Source organism: Fundulus heteroclitus, chromosome 10 (genome assembly GCF_011125445.2).
Source record: "Fundulus heteroclitus isolate FHET01 chromosome 10, MU-UCD_Fhet_4.1, whole genome shotgun sequence".
Lineage (NCBI taxonomy): Eukaryota > Metazoa > Chordata > Actinopteri > Cyprinodontiformes > Fundulidae > Fundulus > Fundulus heteroclitus.
Window position 1 is genome coordinate 2,916,877 of NC_046370.1, and position 22,100 is coordinate 2,938,976.

The 22,100-nt window shown below is 36.6% G+C and overlaps 1 protein-coding gene across 1 annotated transcript; it reads left to right on the plus strand.

Moving 5' to 3' along the window:
* The first annotated feature begins 1,181 nt into the window (after positions 1-1,181).
* Positions 1,182-17,381, plus strand: LOC118556480 (alpha-tectorin-like). Its single transcript, XM_036142573.1, has 19 exons — positions 1,182-1,291; positions 1,434-1,514; positions 3,565-3,588; positions 3,784-3,911; positions 4,026-4,304; positions 4,427-4,522; positions 4,619-4,784; positions 5,816-6,195; positions 6,285-6,554; positions 10,867-10,873; positions 14,187-14,210; positions 14,321-14,344; positions 14,807-14,917; positions 15,486-15,670; positions 15,767-15,927; positions 16,105-16,356; positions 16,445-16,604; positions 16,700-16,805; positions 16,895-17,381. The coding sequence occupies exons 2-19, from the start codon at positions 1,469-1,471 to the stop codon at positions 16,987-16,989; spliced, it is 2,514 nt and encodes an 837-aa protein (XP_035998466.1). The 5' UTR covers positions 1,182-1,291; positions 1,434-1,468; the 3' UTR covers positions 16,990-17,381.
* The last annotated feature ends 4,719 nt before the right edge of the window (positions 17,382-22,100 follow it).

Sequence of the window (22,100 nt, forward strand, 5' to 3'; positions counted from 1 at the left end):
GAGTTCAGAAGTTATATGCCTTACTTCTAATAAGGCAAAAGTATGAGATCTATTTTATATCTCGGCTTTAACATGAATCACAAATCCATGTTCCACAAAAATCTGACCACTTCATTTATTTCATGAAAACATTCCATGTGTAGTATAATCAGTTACCTGTGTAGGGTCATGGGGGCTGGTATCCATCTCCAGCAGACACTGGGCAACAACAAACAGGTCACCAGCCAGTCACCAGGCAAAAACAACAATCAAATATTCAACTAGTATATTAGTACAGCAGGGTACACTGTTGCAAAGTTAAATACTCCCTAAGGATTGCTTTAAAGAGCACAACAATGAGTTTGAGGTGTTGATGTGGCTTTCCAATTCTCCAGATCTCATTCTGGTTAAACGTCTGCAGGATGTACTGGACAACAAAGGACCCACTTCATAGTTATAGTGCTTCCTATCATCTTGATGACAGATAACACAAAAGACCTTCAGATGTATATTGAGTCCATGCCTCAATGGGTCAGGGCAGCAACAGGGGAGCCAGCACACTATTAGTCAGGTTGTCATAATGTTATGCTTAATCTGTGGTTTTTAGCTGCAAACTCGAAAATACTTTGTAAAATGTAATTTACACAACCAAAAGCTTGAGCTTATTACGAAAGTGATGGTTGAAATCTCCTGAAACTGTTGCAGGGAGAAAAAAAAGGAAAAAAAAGGGGGAAAAAAAGAAACTGTTGCAATCCCAAAGAAAAAGGGTACAGAGGAAGCACGGAATGTACAGTAAAAAGGGCTAAAACTTGAGGAAAAGTTGTAATACGTGAAGACCCCAGTGGTGATCGGAAAACTGTAACTGGGACGTCGGCTTCAGCTTTCAACTTTAGAGATCTCTGTCCAGAAGAGTGCAGCAGGCGCCACATGGGATGACGATGTGGGATATGAGGGGTTCAATGGGCGTTGTAGTCCATCCAACCTGGACAGGATATCATGCTCTCACAGAGCTAAAACTAACACAAACTCTACTTAGACAAATCTGCTGTCAAAGTAGCAAAAAGAAACAGAAAGAAAGAAAGTAAATATGAATCAGACCCATTAACGTGTTAATGTTCTTACCTGGAACCAATGAGGTGATCCTTGTTGATCAAACATTACCGTGCTAAAATATGAGGAAGCAGGATTGTGTCTTTTGTTCAATACAGGAAAACAGAGAATGCTGGATTTGTGCCAGCTGCCACAGTATAAAGCCTTGTTGCAGCCCTGTACTGTCATTCGAGGTGTTGACGCAGCACAGGCACATAGAAAGGTAAAAAAAAAGTTTTTTTCCCCCAATAACTAAAATACTGTTTAATGTCTTTGTAGGAGTAAATTGCATTTATTGTTTTATTTTAAATATGTGTGCATGTCTGGATTAATATATCCTAAAAGTCTTATTACTTTTTACAAAGTCTTTTGACCAGGTTGGACTTTTAACTTTTGAAGAATGGCAGGTCAAATCATAATCCCTGTACTGCTTCTGTTGGCTACAGGTAAGCAGCCACACAACTTGTTCTTAAATGATTTCTTGTGAAAAAATTAAATACAGTGTTTAATAATGTATATCCACCGTTAGACCTTGGTGGTAATGAGTCAAGAAAAATGTTTGCCGACCTTCCTAACATGTTAACAGCACAACGTTTGCTGCAGACTCCAGCACTTTTTAAACTCCTGAGGGTGTGTTTTTAAAGTTTCTTTATAAGACAGCTTTACTTTAAAAAGGATGTTTGTGGCATAGACTTGAAAATGTATGCTTAAATTATTATGACATAAACAACTGTAAAAATGTTCCACTATATAAAAAAATCTGCAAAAACACCCGTAAGAGAGAAAAAATGTGTAATGGGCTCGTGACCTGTCCAGGGTGTACACCACCTCGTCCATTGATTGATTTAGATAGTCACCAGCCCCCCATGACCCTGCATGACTAAGTGGGTATAGATCAAATAGAAATCTATTAAATGAAAGTATATTAATGGAAAAAGTAATCATATTAAATAAATAAATGTTAAAGTTATCTTATCCTGACCTTGCCTGCAAGCTGAATTCTTGCGGTATTTGTGTATTCACAAACACCACTCCTGCTTCAACCGTTTGTGACCGAACCAAAGACGGTTTGAGCCAATCACATTGCAGTATAATGGGTTTAAGGCTGGAATTACTGCTTTAATGAAAGCGATAGCTGCCAGTTGCCATTGTAACCTGTGGTTTCTCATGGCGCCTGTTGCTTACGTTTCAATTTGATACAGTGATTGGCTAAAACCAACCTTTGGTAGGCGGGCACTAGGTGTTGCTTTGCCCAATAAGCTCAGACAGTTCTGCTAAATGTCCTGATTGATAATGTGCCAGGTTAATCATATCCTGAAACTCATTAAAAGTAATACATTCCATGAAATAAAACTAGCATACATATTTCTAAACACCTGTCATTATTATTGATATTACATTAATTAATGTATTAATAAGTATATCTGTATATCCGTCCGTCCGTTTTCTTCCGTTTATCCGGGGTCGGGTCGTGGGGGTAGCAGCTTCAGTAGGGAGGCCCAGACGTCCCTCTCTCCAGCCACTTGGCCCAGATCCTCCGAGGGAATCCCAAGACGTTCCCAGGCCAGCAGAGAGACATAGTCCCTCCAGCGTGTCCTGGCTCTTTCCTTGGGCCTCCTCCCGGTGGGACGTGCCCGGAACACCTCACCAGGGAGGCGTCCAGGAGGCATCCTGACCAGATGCCCGAGCCACCTCAACTGGCTCCTCTCGACGTGGAGGAGCAGCGGCTCTACTCTGAGTCCTCCCCGGATGACTGAGCTCCTCACCCTATCTCTAAGGGAGAGCCCAGACACACTAAGTAGAAAACTCATTTCAGCCGCTTGTATCCGGGATATCGTTGGTCACGACCCAAAGCTCGTGACCATAGAGGGGGCACTACATCCTCCCCAACCCGGAGGAGGCACTCTACCCTTTTCCGGCTCATCACCATGGTCTCGGATTTGGAGGCACTGATTTTCATCCCGGCCGCTTCGCACTCGGCTGCGAACCGCTCCAGTGAGAGCTGTAGATCACGCCCTGATGAAGCCAATAGGACCACGTCATCCGCGAATAGCAGAGACGCAATCCTAACGCCACCAAAACAGATCCCCTCAACACCTTGGCTGCGCCTAGAAATTCTGTCAATAAAAGTTATGAACAGAATATATACCTGTATATGTGGAAATAAAAACTGTTAGTAAGACACTAAAGCTAAGCAAAAGCTAAAGATCTGTTGCCACAAAAATCAAATGGGTCTTTTGTTTCCATGATATCTGTGTTTTTATAAGTTGACTGACAACCCATGATGATGATGTTTAATTTTTTATTATTAATAATAAAAATGCTGATACTTCTACTACTACTACTACTGCTACCACTAATAATAACTATAATACATGAATTAGTTACATTTATGTATACCTGTACATTGAATTAAAAAAGTTAGTAACACAAATAAGCAGTTGTCTAAATCTAGTTATATTGATTTTTATATTTTTAATCTGTGTTTCTTTATAGGTGGAGTGACAACACAGGCCCAAGGTAAGCTGAACGTTAAAGTTATCCATCTATTTTTCTGTCTGATACATATGACAGGGGGGTTGAGTTCCTTTTGCACGGCACTGTAACCTCTAACGTTAATTCTGAATAAAGGCCTATACGGAATGCTTCTAAAATGCTGCTGTAATCCAAATTTACATTCCAATTTAATCAGGTAATCTCTCATTTACTTTGTAGGACCACTTTACCCCTACCAAAATCTTGGAGTGAAGAGCCCCCGATCAGATGATGGAAGCGCCCCTCGATTCAACCTTCCACAGTCAAAGAGCTTTAACTTTTTTGGCCAGCATTACTCTCAGATTTTTGTATGTTTCCCTAATTTCTTATACTTCAAGTCACTTTTTTACTGTAAAGAGAAAAACAAAAACAAATGTAAGTTATTATCAGTAACCAGTTTGATTGTTTGTTTGTTTTTTCAGTTGAACAACAACGGTGATCTGACCTTTGATGCACCATGGTCTAGCTACATTCCTGAACAATTTCCAAGGCATGGAGGCAGAGACATCATCGCTCCATTCTGGGCCGATTTAGATAACACACGCAGTGGCAACATCAGCTATTTTCAGCGCTCAAGTGGCCCAGTTCTGCAGCAAGTTTCGGATGACATCAATGTATACTTCCCAGCCCTTTCCTTTCATGCCAACTGGGTCTTTATTGCAACATGGGAAAATGTTGCCTATTTTAACGAGAATGGAAAAGTGAGTGATATATCTATAGCTGCTGAAATCAATTTGATATGTGATCTGAAATTTAAAAGAAAATGTGTTTGTTCTAATAATTCCTTCTTAAAAAAAATTATATATATTTTTTTTTTTCACAGCAAACAACCTTTCAGGTCGTCTTGACCACCGATGGGCAATTCTCATTTGTGCTGATGAATTATGGGTCCATAGCAAATACATCAAAGTCTGTACAGGTTAGAGCAATACAAATGAATGCTGTGTTCAACCGAGTGCACATCTCTGTGAAATACAAAAGGAAATGCATTTAACCATGCACATGTAATTTCTAGGCTGGATATGACACAGCCGATTCCTCTCACCACTTCAGCATCCCTGGATCAATGACTAATAATGCAGTCGGAAGCAACTCCTTTTTCAGGCTTCATAGTAACGTCAATGTACCTGGACGCTGGGTCTTCCGTGTAGATCAAGGTTCAACAGGCTGCAATTACAATGGTAAGAGCTGTGTTAAATGGAAGGTACTTCTTTTTAATAATAAGTACATGTCTTGGGGGGAACAAGGGACAACCCCAGTCTGTGTCTCATGAAAGCCCCGTTCAGTAAAATCTCATGTGAAAATCTTAAAACTGTTCCAGTTTTAATGTTGAGAAAAAGATTAGTTCTGTTGTAAAAACATCATTTCTTAACCTGAGATTGTTATCCAAAGTGAAAACATTTTTAGCTTTCAATGATTTTGAATGTGTGATTCACACCTTTATTAGCTCCCAATGTGATTATTGCAATTCTTTGTATGTGGGTATAAGCCAGGCCAGCCTCTCACAACTGCAGTTGGTCCAGAACGCTGCAGCTCGCCTCCTAACATGAACAATTTTCGTTCATTTTAGAATAGATTTTAAAGTTTTATTGTTGATCTATAAGGCCCAAATGGGCTGGCACCTGCATATTTATCTGATCTCCTGCAGCCTTATGTGCCCTCTTGATCCCTTAGATCTAATACCCATTTGTATTAGATGTCCCAAGGTCCAGACTGGTCCACAAAGTTGTTTGGGCTTTTGTGTTGTAGCTCCTAAATTGTGTAACCAGCTGCTCCTTCATATTAGACAGGCCTCAACTCTTGGTGCTTTTAAATCTCTTCTTAAAACAGATTTATACTCACTGGCTTTTAACACTGCAAGTTTTTCTCTACTTTTCTTTATTTATACAGGGTTTGTATTGAATTACCATTGACTGTTTTGTTTTTTTCTTTTTGTGTGCAGCACTTTGGCCAATGGCAGTTGTTCTTAAATGTGCTATATGAATAAATTTAAAATTTGATATGATGGAAGAACTGCAAAAATGTGTGCACTCAACACTAAGCAGCTCTTCAGTTTTATCTTTCCGCTTTAACCCCTTCATTTCTTTGATATCATTCTAATTGTGGTGTTTGAAATGCCAAAATTCAAACTTTACATAATTCAACAATTTATTTTGCAGAATAGAATCAAAGCCCTCAAATGATTATTGTTCCTGTTTTGTTTTTCTTAAAGGTCAATCTGTTCAACTTGACGACTCTTTCTGGAGTGACAGCACCTGTGCACAGAAGTGCACCTGTACCACAACAGGGGTTCAATGCATCAATGAACCCTGCCCCTTTTCCCAAGTCTGTAAGCCAACATCCTTCCAATACTCCTGCATGTCAGTGGACAGACGCACCTGCACCGTGGGCGGAGAGACCAACACCTTTGACAACGCAACATTTCCCCTTCAGAGCACATGCACTCACGTTCTATCCGAGCAGTGTCAGAATAACGTGCCCTTCTACAGAGTAGAGGGAAAGAACGAGCTTGGTGGCAGCACACAGCTTGTCAAAGTCTTTGTCTACAATCAAACTATTGAGCTCAATAAAGGAGCTCCTGGTGTGGCTAAGGTAACGAGACATTCTTTCTTACTGTAACAAAACATGAGCATTTTTTGTTCTGTTCATAATTGCCACATTTTTTATTGTGATGGTTACAGGTCAATGGAAACTCTCTACCAGCCCCATTTGCCCTCAGCAATGGCGCTATCCGGGTTAATCAGTCTGGTTCCTCCATGATCATCAGCACTGACTTTGGAGTGTTGGTGTCCTATGACATGTCTTCACACGTCCGGATCAGTGTGCCCTACACTTACCAGAACAACACATGTGGCCTCTGTGGAAACTTCAACAATCACCCTGAAGATGACTTTACAACCCCACAAGGTCTGGTGGTGAGCTCTGAAGTGGTGTTTGCCAAGAGCTGGAAAGTAGCTGGTGTTGATCCACCCGGCTGTGAAAATGGTGAGCTGCAACATTTCTCTGTTCAAAAATTAGGCAGGTTTTTTTTATTTTCAAGCTTATTTACAAGCTTAAAGTGAAATCTTTCCAATAATTTAAAAACAAACCATATTTTTGTATTGACATCAGTTTTATTAATTTTATATTTAATTAAATCTTTGTGTTTATAGAGCCCACTACAACTACAGGTAAGCTTAAAGTGAAATCTATCTATCCAGTAATTAAGAAGAAAAATAGCTTTTTTTTCCGGAATTGACATTAGTTTTAGTCATTTTATGTTTAATTAAATCTTTGTGTTTATAGAGCCGCCAACAACTACAACAACTACAGGTAAGCTTAATGTAAAATCTATCTATCCAAGAATTAAAAAGAAAAATAGCTTTTTTACTTAATTGAAATTAGTTTTATTCATTTTATATTTAATGAAATCTTTGTTTTTATAGAGCCGCCAACAACTACAACTACAACTACAGGTAAGCTTAGAGTGAAATCTATCTATCCAAGAATTAAAAAGAAAAATAGCTTTTTTACTGAATTGACATTAGTTTTATTCATTTTATATTTAATTAAATCTTTGTGTTTATAGAGCCGCCAACAACTACAACAACAACTACAGGTAAGCTTAAAGTGAAATCTATCTATCCAATAATTTAAAAACAAACCATATTTTTGTATATTGACATCAGTTTTATTAATATTATGGTTAATGAAATCTTTGTGTTTATAGAGCCGCCAACAACTACAACTCCAGGTAAGCTTAAAGTGAAATCTATCTATCCAATAATTAAGAAGAAAAATAGCTTTTTTTCCCGAATTGACATCAGTTTTATTCATTTTATATTTAATTAAATCTTTGTGTTTATAGAGCCGCCAACAACTACAACTACAACTACAGGTAAGCTTAAAGGGAAATCTATCTATCCAATAATTTAAAAACAAACCATATTTTTTTTATATTAACATCAGTTTTATTCATTTTATATTTAAATAAATCTTTGTGTTTATAGAGCCGCCAACAACTACAACTACAGGTAAGCTTAAAGTGAAATCTATCTATCCATTAATTTAACAAAAACAAACCATATTTTTTTTTATATTGACATCAGTTTTATAAAATTTATATTTAACAAAATCTTTGTGTTTATAGAGCCGCCAACAACTACAACTCCAGGTAAGCTTAAAGTGAAATCTATCTATCCAATAATTAAAAAGAAAAATAGCTTTTTTACTGAATTGACATTAGTTTTATTCATTTTATATTTAATTAAATCTTTGTGTTTATAGAGCCGCCAACAACTACAACAACAACTACAGGTAAGCTTAAAGTGAAATCTATCTATCCATTAATTTAATAAAAACAAACCATATTTTTTTTATATTGACATCAGTTTTATAAAATTTATATTTAACAAAATCTTTGTGTTTATAGAGCCGCCAACAACTACAACTACAACTACAGGTAAGCTTAAAGGGAAATCTATCTATCCAATAATTTAAAAACAAACCATATTTTTGTATATTGACATCAGTTTTATTAATAATATGGTTAATGAAATCTTTGTGTTTATAGAGCCGCCAACAACTACAACTCCAGGTAAGCTTAAAGTGAAATCTATCTATCCAATAATTAAGAAGAAAAATAGCTTTTTTTCCCGAATTGACATCAGTTTTATTCATTTTATATTTAATTAAATCTTTGTGTTTATAGAGCCGCCAACAACTACAACAACAACTACAGGTAAGCTTAAAGGGAAATCTATCTATCCAATAATTTAAAAACAAACCATATTTTTTTTATATTGACATCAGTTTTATTCATTTCATATTTAAATAAATCTTTGTGTTTATAGAGCCGCCAACAACTACAACTACAGGTAAGCTTAAAGTGAAATCTATCTCTCCATTAATTTAACAAAAACAAACCAAATTTTTTTTTATATTGACATCAGTTTTATAAAATTTATATTTAACAAATCTTTGTGTTTATAGAGCCGCCAACAACTACAACTACAACTACAGGTAAGCTTAAAGTGAAATCTATCTATCCATTAATTTAACAAAAACAAACCATATTTTTTTTTTATATTGACATCAGTTTTATAAAATTTATATTTAACAAAATCTTTGTGTTTATAGAGCCGCCAACAACTACAACTACAGGTAAGCTTAAAGTGAAATCTATCTATCCAAGAATTAAAAAGAAAAATAGCTTTTTTACTGAATTGACATTAGTTTTATTCATTTTATATTTAATTAAATCTTTGTGTTTATAGAGCCGCCAACAACTACAACAACAACTACAGGTAAGCTTAAAGTGAAATCTATCTATCCATTAATTTAACAAAAACAAACCATATTTTTTTTATATTGACATCAGTTTTATAAAATTTATATTTAACAAAATCTTTGTGTTTATAGAGCCGCCAACAACTACAACTACAACTACAGGTAAGCTTAAAGGGAAATCTATCTATCCAATAATTTAAAAACAAACCATATTTTTGTATATTGACATCAGTTTTATTAATAATATGGTTAATGAAATCTTTGTGTTTATAGAGCCGCCAACAACTACAACTACAACTACAGGTAAGCTTAAAGTGAAATCTATCTATCCAAGAATTAAAAAGAAAAATAGCTTTTTTACTGAATTGACATTAGTTTTATTAATTTTATATTTAATTAAATCTTTGTGTTTATAGAGCCGCCAACAACTACAACTACAACTACAGGTAAGCTTAAAGTGAAATCTATCTATCCAAGAATTAAAAAGAAAAATAGCTTTTTTACTGAATTGACATTAGTTTTATTCATTTTATATTTAATTAAATTTTTGTGTTTATAGAGCCGCCAACAACTACAACAACAACTACAGGTAAGCTTAAAGTGAAATCTATATATCCAATAATTTAACAAAAACAAACCATATTTTTTTATATTGACATCAGTTTTATTAATATTATATTTAATGAAATCTTTGTGCTTATAGAGCCGCCAACAACTACAACTACAGGTAAGCTTAAAGTGAAATCTATCTATCCAAGAATTAAAAAGAAAAATAGCTTTTTTACTGAATTGACATCAGTTTTATTAATTTTATATTTAATGAAATCTTTGTGTTTATAGAGCCACCAACAACTACAACTACAACTCCAGGTAAGCTTAATGTGAAATCTATCTATCCAATAATTTAACAAAAACAAACCATATTTTTTTATATTGACATCAGTTTTATTAATATTATATTTAATGAAATCTTTGTGCTTATAGAGCCGCCAACAACTACAACTACAGGTAAGCTTAAAGTGAAATCTATCTATCCAAGAATTAAAAAGAAAAATAGCTTTTTTACTGAATTGACATTAGTTTTATTCATGTTATATTTAATTAAATCTTTGTGTTTATAGAGCCGCCAACAACTACAACAACAACTACAGGTAAGCTTAAAGTGAAATCTATCTATCCATTAATTTAACAAAAACAAACCATATTTTTTTTATATTGACATCAGTTTTATAAAATTTATATTTAACAAAATCTTTGTGTTTATAGAGCCGCCAACAACTACAACTACAACTACAGGTAAGCTTAAAGGGAAATCTATCTATCCAATAATTTAAAAACAAACCATATTTTTTTAGATTGACATCAGTTTTATTAATTTTATATTTAATGAAATGTTTGTGTTTATAGAGCCGCCAACAACTACAACTACAACTACAGGTAAGCTTAATGTGAAATCTATCTATCCAAGAATTAAAACCAAAAATAGCTTTTTTACTGAATTTACATTAGTTTTATTCATTTTATATTTAATAAAATTTTTGTGTTTATAGAGCCGACAACAACTACAACTACAGGTAAGCTTAATGTAAAATCTATCTATTCAATAATTAAGAAGCAAAATAGCTTTTTTTTACGAATTGACATCAGTTTTATTCATTTTATATTTAATTAAATCTTTGTGTTTATAGAGCCACCAACAACTACAACTACAACTACAGGTAAGTTTAAAGTGAAATCTATCTATCCAATAATTTAAAAACAAACCATATTTTTTTATATTGACATCAGTTTATTAATTTTATATTTAATGAAATCTTTGTGTTTATAGAGCCACCAACAACTACAACTACAACTACAGGTAAGCTTAATGTGAAATATATCTATCCAAGAATTAAAAAGAAAAATAGATTTTTTTACTTATTTGACATTAGTATTATTAATTTTATATTTAATGAAATCTTTGTTTTTATAGAGCCGCCAACAACTACAACTACAACTACAGGTAAGCTTAATCTGAAATCTATCTATCCAATAATTTAAAAACAAACCATATTTTTTCATATTGACATCAGTTTTATTAAATTTATATTTAACAAAATCTTTGTGTTTATAGAGCTGCCAACAACAACTACAGGTAAGCTTAAAGTGAAATCTATCTATACAATAATAAAAAAAAAACACATATTTTTTTATATTGACATCAGTTTTATAAATTTTATATTTAATTAAATCTTTGTGTTTATAGAGCCGCCAACAACTACAACAACAACTACAGGTAAGCTTAAAGTGAAATCTATCTATCCAAGAATTAAAAAGAAAAATAGCTTTTTTACTGAATTGACATTAGTTTTATTAATTTTATATTTAATTAAATTTTTGTGTTTATAGAGCCGCCAACAACTACAACAACAACTACAGGTAAGCTTAAAGTGAAATCTATCTATCCAATAATTTAAAAACAAACCATATTTTTTTATAGTGACATCAGTTTTATTAATTTTATATTTAATGAAATCTTTGTGTTTATAGAGCCACCAACAACTACAACTACAACTCCAGGTAAGCTTAATGTGAAATCTATCTATCCAAGAATTAAAACCAAAAATAGCTTTTTTACTGAATTTACATTAGTTTTATTCATTTTATATTTAATAAAATTTTTGTGTTTATAGAGCCGACAACAACTACAACTACAGGTAAGCTTAATGTAAAATCTATCTATTCAATAATTAAGAAGCAAAATAGCTTTTTTTTACGAATTGACATCAGTTTTATTCATTTTATATTTAATTAAATCTTTGTGTTTATAGAGCCACCAACAACTACAACTACAACTACAGGTAAGTTTAAAGTGAAATCTATCTATCCAATAATTTAAAAACAAACCATATTTTTTTATATTGACATCAGTTTATTAATTTTATATTTAATGAAATCTTTGTGTTTATAGAGCCACCAACAACTACAACTACAACTACAGGTAAGCTTAATGTGAAATATATCTATCCAAGAATTAAAAAGAAAAATAGATTTTTTTACTTATTTGACATTAGTATTATTAATTTTATATTTAATGAAATCTTTGTTTTTATAGAGCCGCCAACAACTACAACTACAGGTAAGCTTAATCTGAAATCTATCTATCCAATAATTTAAAAACAAACCATATTTTTTCATATTGACATCAGTTTTATTAAATTTATATTTAACAAAATCTTTGTGTTTATAGAGCTGCCAACAACAACTACAGGTAAGCTTAAAGTGAAATCTATCTATACAATAATAAAAAAAAAACACATATTTTTTTATATTGACATCAGTTTTATAAATTTTATATTTAATTAAATCTTTGTGTTTATAGAGCCGCCAACAACTACACCAACAACTACAGGTAAGCTTAAAGTGAAATCTATCTATCCAATAATTTAACAAAAACAAACCATATTTTTTTATATTGACATCAGTTTTATTAAATTTATATTTAATGAAATCTTTGTGTTTATAGAGCCACCAACAACTACAACAACAACTACAGGTAAGCTTCATCTAAAATCTATCTATCCAAGAATTAAAAAGAAAAAATGCTTTTTTACTTAATTGACATTAGTATTGTTCATTTTATATTTAATGAAATCTTTGTGTTTATAGAGCCGCCAACAACTACAACTACAACTACAGGTAAGCTTAGAGTGAAATCTATCTATCCAAGAATTAAGAAGAAAAATATATTTTTTTCCCCGAATTGACATCAGTTTTATTCATTTTATATTTAATTAAATCTTTGTGTTTATAGAGCCACCAACAACTACAACTACAGGTAAGCTTAATGTGAAATCTATCTATCAAATAATTAAAAGAAAAATTGCATTTTTACTGAATTGACATTAGTTTTATTCATTTTATATTTAATTAAATCTTTGTGTTTATATCTATCTATCCAATAATTTAAAAACAAACCATATTTTTGTATATTGACATCAGTTTTATTAAATTTATATTTAACAAAATCTTTGTGTTTATAGAGCTGCCAACAACAACTACAGGTAAGCTTAAAGTGAAATCTATCTATACAATAATAAAAAAAAACACATATTTTTTTATATTGACATCAGTTTTATAAATTTTATATTTAATTAAATCTTTGTGTTTATAGAGCCGCCAACAACTACAACAACAACTACAGGTAAGCTTAAAGTGAAATCTATCTATCCAATAATTTAACAAAAACAAACCATATTTTTTTATATTGACATCAGTTTTATTAAATTTATATTTAATGAAATCTTTGTGTTTATAGAGCCACCAACAACTACAACAACAACTACAGGTAAGCTTAAAGTGAAATCTATCTATCCAATAATTTAAAAACAAACCATATTTTTTTATATTGACATCAGTTTTATTAAATTTATATTTAACAAAATCTTTGTGTTTATAGAGCTGCCAACAACAACTACAGGTAAGCTTAAAGTGAAATCTATCTATACAATAATAAAAAAAACACATATTTTTTTATATTGACATCAGTTTTATAAATTTTATATTTAATTAAATCTTTGTGTTTATAGAGCCGCCAACAACTACAACAACAACTACAGGTAAGCTTAATGTGAAATCTATCTATCCAATAATTTAACAAAAACAAACCATATTTTTTTATATTGACATCAGTTTTATTAAATTTATATTTAATGAAATCTTTGTGTTTATAGAGCCGCCAACAACTACAACAACAACTACAGGTAAGCTTAATCTGAAATCTATCTATCCAAGAATTAAAAAGAAAAATTGCTTTTTTACTTAATTGACATTAGTATTATTCATTTTATATTTAATGAAATCTTTGTGTTTATAGAGCCGCCAACAACTACAACTACAGGTAAGCTTAAAGTGAAATCTATCTATCCAATAATTAAGAAGAAAAATATATTTTTTTCCCCGAATTGACATCAGTTTTATTCATTTTATATTTAATTAAATCTTTGTGTTTATATCTATCTATCCAATAATTTAAAAACAAACCATATTTTTGTATATTGACATCAGTTTTATTAATTTTATATTTAATGAAATCTTTGTGTTTATAGAGCCACCAACAACTACAACTCCAGGTAAGCTTAATGTGAAATCTATCTATCAAATAATTAAAAGAAAAATTGCATTTTTACTGAATTGACATTAGTTTTATTCATTTTATATTTAATTAAATCTTTGTGTTTATATCTATCTATCCAATAATTTAAAAACAAACCATATTTATTTTATTGACATCAGTTTTATTAATTTTATATTTAATAAAATCTTTGTGTTTATAGAGCCGCCAACAACTCCAACTACAGGTAAGCTTAAAGTGAAATCTATCTGTCCAATAATTTAAACACAAAACATATTTTTTGTATTGACATCAGTTTCATTAATTTTATATTTAATGAAATCTTTGTGTTTATAGAGCCACCAACAACTCCAACTCCAGGTAAGCTTAAAGTTAAATCTATCTAATAATTAAAAAAAAAACCATAGTTTTACTCCTTTTTATATGTAATAACATCTTTGTGTTTATAGAGCTGACAACAAAAAAATAGAAATTAATAAATCTGTTGATAACAAAATAATTTTTTTATTGACATCAGTTAAATATAGTTCATATTTATTGACACATTGATATAGTAATTATATTATTTCTAGGGTAAAGGTTTCTATTCTTTCTCTCGTGCTCTCTCTCTCTCTCTCTCTCTCTCTCTTTCTCTGTGTGTGTGTGTATATATATATATATATATATATATATATATATATATATATATATATATATATATATATATATATATATATATATATATTTGTGTGTGTATTTTATCTATAGATCTGTCCTGTGTAATGTTCATGTTTTCCTGTTCATCTGTAATATTTCAGATTTTGTTTTTTTAATCTGAAACAGGCCCCTGTGAAGAGCTGCACTGTACACAGTATGAGCGGTGTGGGGAGAAAGATGGTGTGTACGGCTGTTTCTGTGATGAGCACCACCATAGACCCAACAATGAGAGCTACGGTAAGGTTAAAAACATTAAAAAAGTGATATTAACATTTCAGCTGAGTAGAATTTAACTCTGATATATAGATATACACTTGTGCATTTTTATATATAAGAGAGATTTGCTGTCCGGAGGTTAGTTCTCTAATTATTCCTTTTTCAAGAAAATCAATCATTTCATTCACAGTGTCAACATAATGAAATTTTGTTGAGACCTCGGCTCAGAATCCACCTATATTATAATGACAGTAGTCGATTAGATTTTTAAATGTAAAATCATTATGTAATAGACCCTCAGTTTTCAGCAGTGTTATTTAAATTGAAAGCCAAAGCACTGGCATCTAAGGTGGCGTTGCTACCATATAAAATACATTCAGTCTTTTGTTCGTTTAAAAACTAGAAACTCCAGTCTATCAACTTCTTTGACAGCAGTAATGCAAACCAGTAGAGAATGGAGAGCTTTACTGCAACCTGGCTTCAGAGACAAGTAGATCTGTAGATTATCTGTGTATCAGTGAAAGGATAACTGGTGCTGAGTTATAATGGCTCCACTGAACCTCTTAATCTTTCTGTCTCTGGTGAACAGACTCAAACATCACATGCAGCAGCAGTTCAGGCATCATGTCGATATCTCGCTGCCAGCTGTTTGAAGCGGGCTTTCACTCCAGTGCTCTCCACCTTCGAAATGAATCTTGCACCGGGACGATCCAGGACGGACGACTCGTGTTCCACTTTGACAACAATGAACATCTGTGTGGGACAACTCTGAGGGTATAGTTAGGAAATTAAAACATCTTGTTTAGAACTTAAATTCTGTTGCTACAGTCAACTGATACAATCTTTTTTCTTTTTTTTTTTGCTGTTTAGAGCAATGGAACTCACTTCATGTATGAGAACACCATTCAGGGTGATGTGGACACTCATGGAGGTCTGATCAGTCGTCAGAGGACCCTTAATCTGAGTTTCTGCTGTGTTTACCCTCTGGAACAAGCCCTGTCAATGGCTGTGGGCATCAATCCAATGGAAAGGTGACAATCCTATTTTCTCTGTTTGCTGTCTTTTACCAACTGTTCTATTTTGTCAAGTTCTACATCTGTCCACTCCAATCATTGATTATTTAAAATCTAGTCCAATAAACTAGAGAAGCTTAATCAAACAATCAAATGCATACATCTGTGTGATCACACTGAATGTTCATTCTGCAGCATTGTGGACAAGAAGCTTCCTGTTGGCACCGGATCATATCGTTTGATAATGACCCCCTATGAAGATGAAGACTTCCTCACGCCCTTCAGCACTAACGCAATCATAGGCCTTGAAATTAATAAAGTGCTTTTCGTGGAGGTGAAAACAGTGGGAGTGGATGAGGACCAGCTTTCCACAATTCTGGAATCTTGTTGGGCCACGCCAGAAAATAATGCAGACCACCCCGTCCGCTGGGATCTCATCGATTCACAGTAAACGAGAACATCTGTCATCTTTATAACTCTTGTTACTTTACTGCCTGCTTCAAATTTTAACTCCTGCATGGTTTCTGTTTCACAGGTGCCCCAATCCAGCAGATGGAACCGTAGAGGTGATTAAGAACGGTGTCTCCACTGCGGCACGTTTCTCCTTCAGGATGTTCACTTTTACCAACTACACAGAGATCTACCTGCACTGCAATGTTCACTTGTGTCTTTCGGAAAACAACAACTGCACAGCTGTAAGTACCATTGTGGACCTGGTCCGGTTAAATCATGTACAATTAAGTTATACACCTTCAGAAGCCTCTAATGTGTTTCTTTTTTTTTTTTACAGGATTGCTCTCCTGGACACCAAAACCGCCGCCGGAGAGACGTATCTTACCATGACTCAGGAAGTCTGTCCCTTGGACCACTAGTTCTTGGGGAGCAACAGACGACTGGTAAATTTCTCTCTAACTTTCATTGCTTTGTAAACACAAAGATCATATTACAATTGATTGACATATTTTCTACACGTGTCTTTTTACAGGTGAACTGATCTACAGAAATGATGCTTCAGGCCATCTGACATCAATTGTTACCCTGATCTTCAGTTTGCTGATGACCAGAATTTTGGCAAATTGAGATCAAAGAAGAATCCCGATTTAAAATGTAGCAACATTTTGTCACTTATAATTTAAGCTGTTTAGAGCCTTCTTCAGGGATTTTGCTTTTCACAGTTTTGCTTTACATCTCGGGTAATGCTGTTCTTCAGACGATTTCTCGGATTTATTTAACATTTAGCGTTTTTGCTTCTTCTGTGGGATTTCTTATTATTACTTATTGATAACAGAGGATGGGAAATAATGTGTTGTGGGTGTCAAGTTTACATAATGATTATGCTAATTCATGTTTAAAGAAAGTGTTCAACTGAATTGAATAATTTTGTTCTCAATATCTAACTACTGTTTAGAGATATTTTTGCATGTGGGAAGTTTTAAAGATATAATGGATTAAAACTGAAATTTAAATTTAAATTTGTTTGACTTTTCTTGACTTTCCCTGTTGATAAAAGACTCAATTATCTGTATAATTTGTATAGAATATGGTCTGTAATATGTTCTGCGGTGTCTCTGCATGTGGGGCCAGGCCCCACCAGATGTCGCTGTGGAGCTCTATGTTGGCAATAATCAGTGGGACACGATCGTTCTTTATATAGTAATATTGTAAAAAAAAAAAAAAAAAAAAGACAGATTCCCTTACCAATAAAATTGTGTTAGAACCATTTGTGTCTATATATCTAAGTCTGCCAGAAAACTGTAGGCTCAGTAGGCTAAATCTTATTGAGGCGCCTTGTCTCCCCCCCCCCCCCCCCCCCCCCCCCACACACACACACACACACAATACTTGAATTGTGCACTTTACGTTTACGTTCTGCTGGATAGTGTGCCACCATCGAGGCAAATTTATTTGTATAGCACATTTCAGTACAGGGACAATGCAAAGCACTTTACATGATTAAAACATTGGAAAATAAAAAAACAAAATAAAAGCAAGTAAAAACAAAAACAGCTGGAAGAAAAGATTTACCAAAATAAACCGTAGGAAAATGGAAACTGAACACAGATGTTAATATATTGTTGGTTAGCCTTGTTGGCTCATTGAAGGATTGATGTAAATCTTTTCTGAACTATATGAGTGAGCCTTTATTTATAATTTTATGTATAAAAATTCAATTACATTTGGTTTATATCAAATATTTGTTTTAGTGTGTTGGTTTATGCAAATGTATCTGTTTCATTTAAAATAGATCAAAGTCCGGTTGTATGCATCTATCCCAAGACTTGGGTCAAAACATGACCGAATTTTCAAATCTCCACCACCAGGCTTAACAGTTGGTATGAGGCTTTTTGTCGAATTTATGCTTGTGTTTTGTAACACACCTCTATTTTGTTGTCATCTATCCTAAGGGCGTTGTTCAAAAAGTATTTTGTTTCATGCAGATACAGTTTTTGAAATTTAAGTGTTGTGCTGCCACATTGTTTTTAAAGAGAGAAACCTTTCCTGAAAAAACCTTCCAAACCAGCCATACATGTTTACTCTATTTCACTTCGCATTGCCAGAAACTTGCCTTAAATTCCTGAGGCCTGTAAAAGTAGAGGTTGTGGGATTATTTGCCTTCTCTGTACCAAACGCTCAAACCTCGGGGTAAATGTACTGGTACATCCATGCTTGTAAAGACTGGCAGCTATCTTACATGTTTTTGAGTTGGGAAAGATCCTTCCCAGATTGATGCTTCTCTAAGGTCATTGCTGAGGTTTCCAAACTTAATTTTGCATTGTAACCTGCCTTCTAACAATAATTTTAAACAAATGTTTTATTTGGGGCTCCCATATGTCAACAAAGCGTTCAGGTGGCTGAAAACGGTGGCTTGGGAGCACTGAACTGCGGCAGCAACGACTTTGGGACCAGATGGGGCCGGCGGAGGACGGCCCGGGTGTGGCAAACGGCGGAGCAGCAGGGTCCTTGGCAGGCACCGCGGAGGGCGACCTCGGCGGCGGCGAAGCAGCAGGGTCCTCGGCGGGCGTCGCGGAGGGCGACCTCGGCGGCGGCGAAGCAGGGTCTCAGGCGGCCGGTGACAGAGCTTCATCCCGGTCTGCCAGACGTGGAGCTCCAGAGCAGGACCCTCGCCGGACTGGGGAGTGGAGACTGGAGGCGGGTCCCCCTGGACCGCCTCGCTGGACTGGGGAGCGGAGACTGGAGGCGGGTCCCCCTGGACCGCCTCGCAGAACTCGGGAGCATTGTGGAAGGGAGGCGGGTCCCCCTGGAACCCCTCCCGGGACTTGAGAGCGTCGGCGGCCTCGGACTGCGGCGGGACGTCAGCGAAGGCCGGCGGCGGCGGGACGTGCACACCCTTGCAGGCTTTGGCCGTGGCGGGCGGAGCAGGACCTTGGATGGCCGGCGGGACAGAGCTTTCTTCGGCCGGCGGGACAGAGCTTTCTTCGGCCGGCTGTACAGGTACGTGCACACCCACGCAGGCTTGGGCCGTGGCGTGTGCAGGGGGATCTTCAGCGTCGGCCAGTGGGATTGTGCTTACTTTAGCGGCCGGCGGGACTGGGCTGTCTTCTGCGGCCAGCAGAGCAGAGAACTTGGAGACGAACGCGTCTGGCTGGGCCTCGAGGGAGGTTCTGTGCCGGCGAGCCCGGCGTCTGCGCCGGGGGAAGCCAGACTGCGATGCGGAGACTGCTGGTGGTGGTGAGGCCGCGGTGGAGACAGCAGCAGAGGCGAAGGTCGATGAGGGTACGTGCGCACCCACGCAGGCTCTGGTCGTGGCGTGCGCAGCAGGAGCCCTAGGTCTGGCCGGTGAAGGCATGTGCGCACCCACGCAGGCTTTGGCCGTGGCGTGCGCAGCAGGAATGGTCCAGCTGGGGAACAGATAATCTCTGTCTCCATAGAAGAAGTCCCACAGACTGGATTCCTCCACGTGAGGCGCTCTAGGACAGCGTGGAACTAAAGGAGGTTGGTCATCCCAATTATTCATTTCGGAGTGGCTGAACTGGGGCTGCTGCAGGGGCCTGGGCACCATCCTGAGATTTCCTTTATACGCCCCTGCTTTCCCCGCAGACCGGCAGATGAGAGGCTGCTGCTTGCCGGGCGGAGGAGGTGCGGTCGGATGCCTCGAAGCCGGGGTGAAGGTTGTTGGGCGGGAGGAATGCGGGGCGTTAGTCCAGCACGGCGCGGAGACCTTCTCCCTCTGTCTCCAGAGCTGATTAAACAGCCCGATTATTTCCAGCCCCGTTGCCTGGCCCTCTCTTGGTCGGGTCATTACTGTCAGGCAAGTCCAGCTCTATAAACAAGAGACTTGAGAACAACACAGAGAGATGGTGTGTGACTGTTATACCATAGTCCATCTAAAAAGATACATTTAGTTCTTCATAAAACTATTTTTCACGTCTTTCTATCTGAAATAATTACATTTTGATTATTTACTGGCTGAAACCCTGCCTGTGTTAACAAGGAACTAAATATTGGCAGGTGTATCTGACCTAGATGTGGGTTTCATTGCTTTTAATCTGAATGTGAGTTAATTGTTTGGGAACTGATCCTCCAACACTCTCAGCACACCGTGTCACTGTTGCATTGTTAAAACTGCAACAAAGACACAAACTGAACAATGGAAATTTTACAATTTTGTCACATTAGTCATACGTATGGTATTTGGGTTTACAACTTCCTTATTAAATCCTCAGTAACCATCAATTAAGCACAAACAACCCTTTAATTAAAAGTAAAACCATTGTTTTATTAGGATAATTATTTTAAATGCACTGACACACACAATGAGGGTGAAACAGTGATGGTTTGCTTATTTTTGGATTAATTAATAGAAGGAAATGTATAAAATTATCATGAATACAAATTGAAGAAACGTACAAATAATATAGTACAGAGGAATGTATATGAGTTCTGCCAGATGAGTGAGTTGATCCCCACATACCCCAACTGCAGCGTGTTTCCTGAGGCCTTCTGGACCAAGCTTCAGGTTATGAAAAGATGATCTCCCATTGAACCTGGAAAGCCTTGGTATCACAAGGTGTCCATGGTTGTCTCAGCAACTGCAAATTACCCACGTTTTGCATAACATGACCAAATTTTCAAATCTCCACCACCAGGCTTAACAGTTGGTATGAGGCTCTTTGTCGAATTAATGCTTGTGTTTTGTAACACATCTCTATTTTGTTGTCATCTATCCCAAGGGCGTTGTTGTGCTGCCACAATGTTTTTAACGAGAGAAACTTTTCCTGAAAAACCTTCCAAACCAGCCATACATGTTTACTCTATTTCACTTCGCATTGCCAGAAACTTGCCTTAAATTCCCGAGGCCTGTAAAAGTAGAGGTTGTGGGATTATTTGCCTTCTCTGTACCAAAAAACCTCAAACCTCGGGGTAAATGTACTGGTACATCCATGCTTGTAAAGACTGGCAGCTATCTTACATGTTTTTGAGTTGGGAAAGATCCTTCCCAGATTGATGCTTCTCTAAGGTCATTGCTGAGGTTTCCAAACTTAATTTTGCATTGTAACCTGCCTTCTAACACTAATTTTAAACAAATGTTTTATTTGGGGCTCCCATATGTCAACAAAGCGTTCAGGTGGCTGAAAACGGTGGCTTGGGAGCACTGAACTGCGGCAGCAACGACTTTGGGACCAGATGGGGCCGGCGGAGGATGGCCCGGGTGTGGCAAACGGCGGAGCAGCAGGGTCCTCGGCAGGCACCGCGGAGGGCGACCTCGGCGGCGGCGAAGCAGCAGGGTCCTCGGCGGGCGTCGCAGAGGGCGACCTCGGCGGCGGCGAAGCAGGGTCTAAGGCGGCCGGTGACGGAGCTTCATCCTGGTCTGCCAGACGTGGAGCTCCAGAGCAGGACCCTCGCCGGACTGGGGAGTGGAGACTGGAGGCGGGTCCCCCTGGACCGCCTCGCCGGACTGGGGAGCGGAGACTGGAGGCGGGTCCTCCTGGACCGCCGCGCCGGACTGGGGAGCGGAGACTGGAGGCGGGTCCCCCTGGACCGCCTCGCAGAACTCGGGAGCGTCGTGGAAGGGAGGCGGGTCCCCCTGGAACCCCTCCCGGGACTTGAGAGCGTCGGCGGCCTCGGACTGCGGCGGGACGTCAGCGAAGGCCGGCGGCGGCGGGACGTGCACACCCTTGCAGGCTTTGGCCGTGGCGGGCGGAGCAGGACCTTGGATGGCCAGCGGGACA